General features: G+C 29.9%; 2 protein-coding genes across 3 annotated transcripts in view; both read right to left on the reverse strand.

Moving 5' to 3' along the window:
* Window positions 1–315: 315 nt before the first annotated feature.
* LOC105124796 (ethylene-responsive transcription factor CRF5-like) overlaps window positions 316–9,459 on the reverse strand; it is a 12,640-nt gene continuing 3,496 nt past the window's right edge. Inside the window, exon 2 of the mRNA XM_011024924.1 lies at window positions 316–1,445. Coding sequence (XP_011023226.1) covers window positions 528–1,445 — 918 coding nt within the window. The 3' untranslated portion in view covers window positions 316–527. The remainder of the gene's footprint in view (window positions 1,446–9,459) is intronic.
* The window catches only part of LOC105124795 (uncharacterized), a 1,829-nt gene continuing 1,451 nt past the window's right edge, over window positions 9,082–9,459 (reverse strand). For both annotated transcript variants that reach the window (XM_011024922.1, XM_011024923.1), the window contains exon 3: window positions 9,082–9,232. In XM_011024922.1, coding sequence (XP_011023224.1) covers window positions 9,217–9,232 — 16 coding nt within the window. In that variant the 3' untranslated portion in view covers window positions 9,082–9,216. The remainder of the gene's footprint in view (window positions 9,233–9,459) is intronic.

A 9,459-nucleotide genomic window follows, 5' to 3' on the forward strand; every position in this document is an offset into this window, starting at 1 on the left:
CCGAACCTATGATATTAAAAAGATTGTTTTTAGCTGTTTTTTAATATATATTTTTATTTAAAAATATATAAAAATTATTTTTTAAAAAAAAAAAATATTTTTAATATCAACTTATTAAAATAATTTAAAATTTTTAAATATAAATTTTAAATTTTAAATTTTTATAAAAACACTTCTAAAATACAAAAATTAAAAAAACATTCAAACCAAAGAGATAAAAAGTGACATTGGACAGCCAAAATCTAAACACCCTAGCATAATCCGGGTTCGCTATCCTGCCAGCAATCCTTGCTGATGAACACTTGCCAGAAACAAAGATCCAGAATCTTAAAACAAATGATAAAGAGGAAAGAATCTACATATTTTTGCAGATTGCAAGCTAAAACTTACAATTTTTAGACAAAACTACTACATCTAAAACGGAAAAACAAAACAGGGCGGTACTGATCCAAAACTCCCCTCGGAATTTACCAAACCATCATATCAGTAGGTCGGTAGTTATGACCTTAAACCCAAATAGAGAGTAATTAAGCCTCAAAGTACTTGTCGACATCCCATAAACAGGAACCGAAATCACCATCCAAATGTACCGAGATATCAGCATAATCTTCTCTCAAAACAGTATCCGGTACACTACACTCCTCCAAAAAAATCGGAGCAGGATTTTCAAAATCCCAAAACTCTTTCAAACAAAAAGGATCTGTAACCAAACACTCATTATCCTCACCCACCTTAATAATTTCTTCTTGAACCACCTCTTCTTGCGTTTGTATCCTCCAGCAACAATCACTCTGTACGGCATCCTGTGACTGTGGCCCCAGTTCCTCTGTAGATTGAAATCTAAGCACAGAAGTTGGAGAACACAGACTATTATGAGATTCTTTACCAGACTCATACCCAGAAATGTTAACGTTAATATCAACATCTGGGGCATGTTGTTTGCTCACCGGAGGTTTTGTGAAATTGGTTTGTGCATCAGGTCCTTTAATACGAATAGCAGCCTGATCATAAACCATGGCTGCCTCCTCTGCTGTATCATAAGTCCCTAACCATAGCCGGATTCTCCTATAAGGGTCTCTGATCTCTGCTGCCCACCTCCCCCATGGCCTTTGTCTCACACCACGATACCTTTTCCCCCCTGGATGAGAACACTGATCCCTTGAAATTTTTTTCACAACTTGTTGCCGGCTTACCACTTTTGAAGATTTTTTTGCATCCTCTGCTGCTCTGTCGCTCCCACAACTTGTTATTCTTATCTCGTTTATATGTTTCTTGACTCTTGGATGATGCCTTTTCGATTCCTCCTTTTCATCACCAGATGAGTCCGTAGCATTGCCATCTGTAACTGAAATCCGTACTATTCTTGTGGCTTTTGAGTCCTCCCATTTCACCAGCTTGTTGGTCACTGTTTTATGCTCTGTGTACTTGGTAGAAAAGCGATTCATTTTTTAATCAAGGCTTATGGGGTTGGATTTTAGGTGAAAACATCAAAGATGGGAAATTTTCAAACAAAACGTTACAAATAGGAAGTATTAAAAACGCTTTAAGAACACAAATATATATATATACAACTGATGCGAGAATTAGAGGGTACAGGCAAATAGGGTAGATAGAAAGATAGAGAGGAGGGGGGCTGCTGAGGGAGTGAAGAGGAGAGTGGGCATAAGAGGGAATAACAGAGAGATAACGAGAGAAATGAGGAGATATTGGAGAGAGTTTCGTAGTCAAACGTCAAAAGGCCTAGGAATCGCAGTTTTATATGAATATCCTAAGAAGCAGAGAGCCCAGCCCTATTCATTTTTTTGCTTTTAGCTTTTCAAGTTTTTTTTTTTTTTAATATGTCGGTTTAGAGTGTGAAAGTGAAATTACGAAACGAAATCTTAATAAGATTTTTAATTGGCTGAATTTTTGGATAAAAATGGTTTGGATGAGAGAGTGATCTTATTAGTTATTAGTTACTCTTTATGTTTATTTAAATATATATATATATAATTAAAAGAAAAAAATCTTAAAAAATCTTCTTATTGATTTTTCTAAATTATGAATTTTTATTTTATTTTTTGTATTTATTTTTATTTTCAAGATAAATTTTGAAAATAATTAATAAAATATTACGAGCATCGTTTTTCATTTTTGGATGGGTAGTTACAAAAGGGGGAGATTAAAATGGGAAATCCCAGACCACTCGCCGCATTTAGAAAAATAGATGGTTAAATTTATGACACGCGGCAATTCTGGTTGGCTAGGGGAAAGAGATGGTTCAATGGTCTCGAACTTGGTCCCCAAGGAAGTCACGCGCCAACCCATTTCGTATTGTACAAAGTTCAAAATTTTAAATCATAAATTACACATCATAAATGGTGGGGTAGTGCTTGAGAGACCGTCACAGGTATTATAAGTTCAAATTCTGGGTTCGATTTATAGGAAGGTTTTAAATTGTGTTGGAGTGGTCATTTTTAAAAATATATTTTTGTTTTAAAATATATTAAAATAATATTTTTTAAAAGTTTTTAAAATTATTTTTAATATTAAAGTAATAAAATAATTTATAACATAAAAAAATTAAAATTTTATAAAATATCATTTCAAATCCGTTATAAGTTACGTGGCTAAAATAGAGACCATTTCTGTTGGTGTGATGAATTTGCAGGGTCACAGACAGTTTCAGTTGGGATCCTTTTCACTGTTTGAGTTTGACGAGATTTAGGTGGAGTTTTTTTTAATTCTCCTTGACAATTTTGCTTGTCAATCAAGCATCAAATATTTAATTGCAGTGATTTACGTGATTGATTGATTATTTAATTCATTCATTTTCTATAATGGTTTTTTAAAAATTTTATTTCTTTTCCGTGGATGGATGCCTTTACATTGAGTGAGTAAGAATTTAAAGTCCCTCTTTCTAATGTATTTTCTAAGGTATGTAGTTTGATGTCGTGGTTTAATTATGTTTTTTTTTAAATAGTTTTAAGTTAATTTTTTATGTGTTTGGATTGTTTTAACAAGTTCATATAAAAAATAAAAAATATATTATTTTAATATATTTTTAAAAAAAATTATACACAAATAAGCAATAAATACCCATCTGTTTTTTTTTCAAATAAGGTTTGTCTTCCACAATGTGTAGAAATAAAATTAATATATTAGATATTTAATTAATTTTTTAGTTTAAGTAATGTGATTCATTCCTTTTTTTTAATTAAGGTATTTGGCAATTTGATATTAAAAATTTAGATAGTTAGTAATTAATACTTGCAAAATATTTCACTTGATAAATGTAAAGATTCTTATATGCTTTAATTAGTAACTTTGTAGAGAAAAAATGTAATAATATTTTAGAAGGATAAACTTTGAAAATATTTATATTAAAAATATTATTAACCTAAAGTTTAAAGAATTTATGTTGTATTTATAGCTTATTATTCATGTTTTTTTATAGAAGAGAGACTAAAATATAATTTTACTTTGATGATATTTTAAATTATATTATAATTAAAATAAAACATTTTAAATTAATATCAAGTAATAAGATACCAGTGTGGGATCCTAAAAATGCAAGTTATCTGAACTTGTTAAAAAATTTTTTAACTTACTTAAACAAGTTTATAAAGTGGAGCTCCTCCCACGAAACGAATTGATGGAGTTAGGCTTCTCCCCTGAAGAGCCTGTAGATCATCTATTTTATAGATTCATAAAATTTTCTTCTTCGTATTCTTCCTGCCTCTAAGCCTCTCGTATTTATTGTTTTCATCTCTTTTCTAATGACTTGTATATGTGGCCACTGCATCGATTTTTTCTTCTTTACCACATTAAAGTCCCAAAAACATCTTCTTCCTTTTATTTTTCTATACAAGTTTTTTTTTGTTTTTCAGTATAATATTATTACTGGCATATGCGAATACAATGGTGTTCTAAAAATTAAACCTGCAAATAGAATATAAAATTGTTTTTTTTATATATATATAATCCAACTTCAACCATTTTTTATGGGCACGCCCTCAACTATATTCCTTAAGCTTTATGACCTAATGGCGAGGCAATGTACTACATGTTGAAAAGATGGAGGCATATACCTTATAAATACAAGATTTCGAGAGCTATATAGAATTCCGGCAGTGAAAGGGAACTGGGTGGGAAATTCGTTTCAAATAAAAACATGTGTTTGGGTCTTAGTTTCGCGTGTGTAGTATGATGTTTTGGTTATAATTGAATGGTTTTATTAGATTATTTTTAATGGTTAAAAACATGAAGATATATATGTTTTTTATATAATTTAGGTGTTCGAGTTTATACACACTATAATTAGTTTTTAAATTCATTAAACATCCTGAAAATTTAATAAACAAGTAAAACACTATAGAAATAACAGAGAGATATATAAAACTATTCAAACCCGGAAATAATACAAGAAATTTCTTGTGAAGAGAACCAGGCCACGAACTCAAGACCAGGAGGCAGATATTTAAATGCGAGGGTGGGTGTGCAGTTTATGGCTTGGGGATCAAGGGACTGCAAGACATTCGTTGAACATAGCCCTCCAGTAGCCCTAGTAGGTTGCGAACGAAAAGGACCTTCTCATTCGTTCCTGTCGCCACTTGAACTTCATTGATTAGTTCATCCCATTCGCGTGACCTTTACTCAATCCGTTTCTACTTGTGTCAGATAATTTTTAAAGCAGTTCAATTTGAATCTCAAGGATTAAGAAAAAAAAATAAAACAATGAAACTATGCACTACCATCTGTTAACATTTGATTATTTATATATTAAACTTGTTTTGTACATTGAGTGGGTTTATCTGGCTCAATTTTAAATCAAATTAGAATTTTTCTGAAAAAAATTCAGTCATAATTTAATCTATTAAAAATCTATTTAGAATACAGATGAACCTATATTTTTTAAAAAATTAATTTTTTATTAAAAATTAATTTTTTATATATTTTTAATCTTTTTAATATATTGATTTTAAAGATAATTTTTAAAAAATAAAAAATATTATTTTAATATATTTTAAACATGAAAATAAACTATAATTATATTTCAAAAATAACCCTAAGTCAATTTGTTGCAACTTCCAAGTTATAACATGTAACTTCAGGTTGATTTTTTCATATCTTATTCAAACCAAGAGTTGATCGCTCAATTCTTGAATTGACACAATAATTATTAATATTAGATGTATTAATTAATTAATTATAAAGAAAAGATAATTATGATCTACTCAAATTAGAAATATATTCTTGATAAATTAAAACTCAATAAATTAATAAATTAATAAATTTAATCAAATAATATTTTTATCCGGTTTTCATTTAAATTTAAATTTTAAATAACTTATTAAATAAAAAATAAATATTTATAATTCTAAAAATATTAATTTATATAGATTTAACAATAGTTTGCTAGGATGTTATCAATGAGATTGCGGTTGTTCCTGTTCTCTTGCGGCAGTAATGAAAAGTGATTCGAATTTTTTTTAAAATTACAATTATTTTTGGATGAACTATAACACAGCTACCATTTGCCTTTTATATAAGAAGTATTTTAAAAAAAATTATTATATTTAAATTAATTTTCAGGTGTTTTTAGATTATTTTAATATACTAATATAAAAAAATATTATTTTAATATATTTTTAAATAAAATTATTTAAAAATAATAATAGCTTTATCAAAATGAATCGATTTTATAGTCTCCTTGTGAGCGAAAGAGGAAATGACATTTAACATGCTGGATCCATGAATGAGACGACGTATTGGTAAGTTAAAAGTCTGAGGCTATTATTGCTGTCGTCTGGCACAGAACACAAGCGACCCTAATGGTTAGTCACGGGCTCAGGAAAGGAGTGTTAGAGCATCCATGCCCACGCTCTTTATTTTATAGCTATAAAATTGTTTTATCTGGCTCACTTAACCATGAGACCGTGCTCTTTAAAATAGATAATCATGAATATTTTTTTTATTTTTTTAATTATATGTAAAATGAATATTCAGCTATGTTATTTCATGTTATTTATTGTTTTCAAATTATGCTAATGCATATTAATTACAACCATTATTTTGTTGTTTAGCTAACATCTCCATTTGACACATCTCATGATATTCAATCAAATGTAAAAGCATGTTTGTTTTATCTATCAAAATTATTCTCTCATCTTTTTATTGTTGTTTCAATAAAAAAATTTCGTGTATAATAACAATCTTGTCTCATTCTATCTTTGTATTTTCATGTTTTGCTTTTGCTTTCTCTTCCTCTAGAGCAAATAATTTTTTCAAAATATCCTATCTTCTTGCATTTCATTTTTATTTTATGTTCTTTGTAATTCTTCAAGATCAATCCAATGAAAACTTGTGCTGCTATTGTTTTTTTTTTTTTAAGTATGCTTTTTTGTCTACTTTCTACATATTGTGATCTCTAATTTTATAGTCGTCCACCGAGTACAACATTAATTTCTTTTAAGTTGATTGAATTTTAAGTAAGAGGAGAATAAGTCGTGTGGGAGATACATTTCTAGTATTTTTGGACTTCTTTTTGAAAATCATCTATTTAGGCTGTCTCTTCAATTTCTCCCACCAATGTTGAAATAAAAATAGTTGATATTGAATTCTTTTATATGCAATCTTAAAAAATAATAAATTAAAGCACATCATAATGCATTATTTAAAAAATTATAAGTGAATTTAAATTTATAAGTTTTATACAAACAATACCCTGTTTTTATAGGTGAAACCACTTTGATTTTCATTTTTGATTCGAGTAGAACAAAACTTATTCATCGCTAATTGAGTGGTCGACCAACAACGCATTAAAGAACTTGATATACACTTAGATACAAACATTTTGTTTTTATTGTAGTTTTCATGAATTATTTTCTAATATACCTTATATTTTTGTTCATTTTCACATATTGGATACATGTTAGTGTTGATTCTAGTCTCCGCAAGACAAACATCTTCTTCATCCTAAAATTACTTGATTATTTTATCTTTTTAATCACAGGTGAGTTTTTACATGGATCTTGAGATAGCACAACAAATTGATTAGAGTATTAAGCGAGCGGATCATAACCTTCTTGTGAAAATTATATTTTTAGGTTAACCCGTTTATATATAAAATTAGTAAAATAGCCATAACCTTGAGACTCCATTGAAATTCGTTTGATTAATTGTGATTGAGAAAGAAATTAAAGCTACTCAAATATATCAAAGTGTGGTTTTTATATAGAAAAAATCCAATTTATAGAAGAATTTGGATTGGTACAAATTATATCATTTATATTAGACTGTAAAATTTCAATGGATAAATAATCTTTAAACATAATATTTTTTTTATTAATGTAGATATTTAGCTCAGTTTGAATATATTTCAAATAAAAAAATTATTATATTTTTTTCTTTACAATTTATTGTTGCACGTTGAGAACAACCACCCAAGTAATTAATGAGTCTCTGCTTGTATCACCAAAAATCCTTCTTCTCTTGCTTCTTACCAAGTGCATGCACAATTCTCATTGAATCCATATAAATAAAGCAACAACCTTATTTGCTTCATAGTTATCTCAGACAAGGATCACAATTGAATCTATAAAAGCTTTTTTGTACTCAAATTCTCCTCCTACCCTGAAAATGTTGAAAAATAGTGTTTCATGAAAAATATTTAAAGCAAATATGTCTCTCACAGGTGAAATAGAAGAAAGGGCTAGCCATATACAGTGGATGACTTTGTAGATGGTGCATTCAGTACCACTTTCAATTCGGTTGATTTGGTCGAGTTCAAAGAAAAAAAGATTTTGAGCCATTGAAGTTGGGTGGGGGAAGGAGTGGGGTGGCAAGCTACTGGTCGAGCTGAGGGAGTGGGAGGGTTAGGTCAAGGTGGCAGCGGTCTGCTATTGTTGGTGTGATGATTGATGAAGGAAAGGGTTGTGGTGGTAGGGGTTGAATCGGTTTCATGACTCAATGAGTTGAATCAAATTAGACAAGTTGGTGAATTTTGATAGAGAGCGAAGGGAAATGGGAATTCCTTTTTTGAGAGAGATGAGGGTGGATTTGTAATGGGGGAAGGAATGTGCATTTTAAAGGGGGGGAACACTTTAATGGTTTTTTTGCAATTAAATAAATAATAATAATAACTATGTAAATAAATAAATAAAACTTGTTAATTTTTGTAAGAGGATATTAAAGGTTCAAGATGCAAATAATACTTATTTAAACTATAGCGGGTAGTCATAGTATTGGCTAATTTGAGTAATTTTCTAATAAAAAAACTTTTAAGATTTGGTATCAAAACCATTAATGTAAAGGAAATGTTGTGTAATTTGTTAATAAATATATAGTTTACTTGGTACCTATAACTAACATAATATACACATGATTATGATTATGGACACAAATGGATAGAGAAAAAATAATTCATTGCCAAATAACATAATTTACTTTTCAGGGGTAAAAAGAGTAAATTTGATTTAAATTCATTGTAAACCTCCAAGCATAGACTAAAACACGATAAAAATATTATATTTTTGACAATCACATTTTAAAATACATCTATAAATCGTCCCCCTTTAGTTGCGTGCGAAAACCTTTCAGAATGCAGGAAAATCTTAATCAAAGTCACAAAGCACAATAACTAGGCGGCAGACACACTGACAGTTGCCCCTAACCCTAAGCCCTCCATCCACCTTTTAAATTCCTAACCTAAAATCTGAAAAAGCAAACTAACATCTCACGCCTTACGCTTCGTTTCATTTTGATTCTGTTTCTCCTTTTCTTTTTCCTCGCAGGTTAAAAAAAAAAAACCAAAAACCAACGCAATTATGGCAACCTGTCAGCAAAATCAGGAATCCAAGAACCTCCTTTGCAGCTCCATCACAAGAGGATATTCTTCCATAGAAGAACACAAAGAAGAGGGAGGGAGAGAGAGAGAGAGAGAGAGAACAGAGATCCAGAGACAAATAAAAAACCTGACCAGGTCCAACCACCATTCATGTTCATGTATTATATGAATCTTTAATCTTCACCTTCTTCCATTAATAACCCTCTAATAAGTAAATAATATATATATATATATATATATTGTGTAATTGTAAATGTAAAAAATATAAAATTAGCATGCCATATAATTCGGTTACAGGTACATATGTTTGTCTACCATCATAAATTGCTTCGTTAATTTGATTTCCAGTCTCATTGATTCTTACCATCAGCCCTGCACACAACTTCTTGTCATCGGATGTTAATCCTGCACCCGAAGCAACAATCTTAATCAGCACTGTCGATTCATTAATCGTTACATGCATGAAATGTCTACTTCCAAGATGAGAAATTAGGCAATCGCGATACATAAACGGATATGATGTATTCATTCTGCAGGTGAAGATTCCTGACCCCATTTCACCCTGTGTATGCTGTGTCATAAGACTCCAAGCTTGCAGTTTCTTACCATTTCAGGATGGGGGGGGGGGGGAG

Source organism: Populus euphratica, unplaced genomic scaffold, assembly GCF_000495115.2.
Source record: "Populus euphratica unplaced genomic scaffold, PopEup_1.0 scaffold32.1, whole genome shotgun sequence".
In the NCBI taxonomy this organism is placed as follows: domain Eukaryota; kingdom Viridiplantae; phylum Streptophyta; class Magnoliopsida; order Malpighiales; family Salicaceae; genus Populus; species Populus euphratica.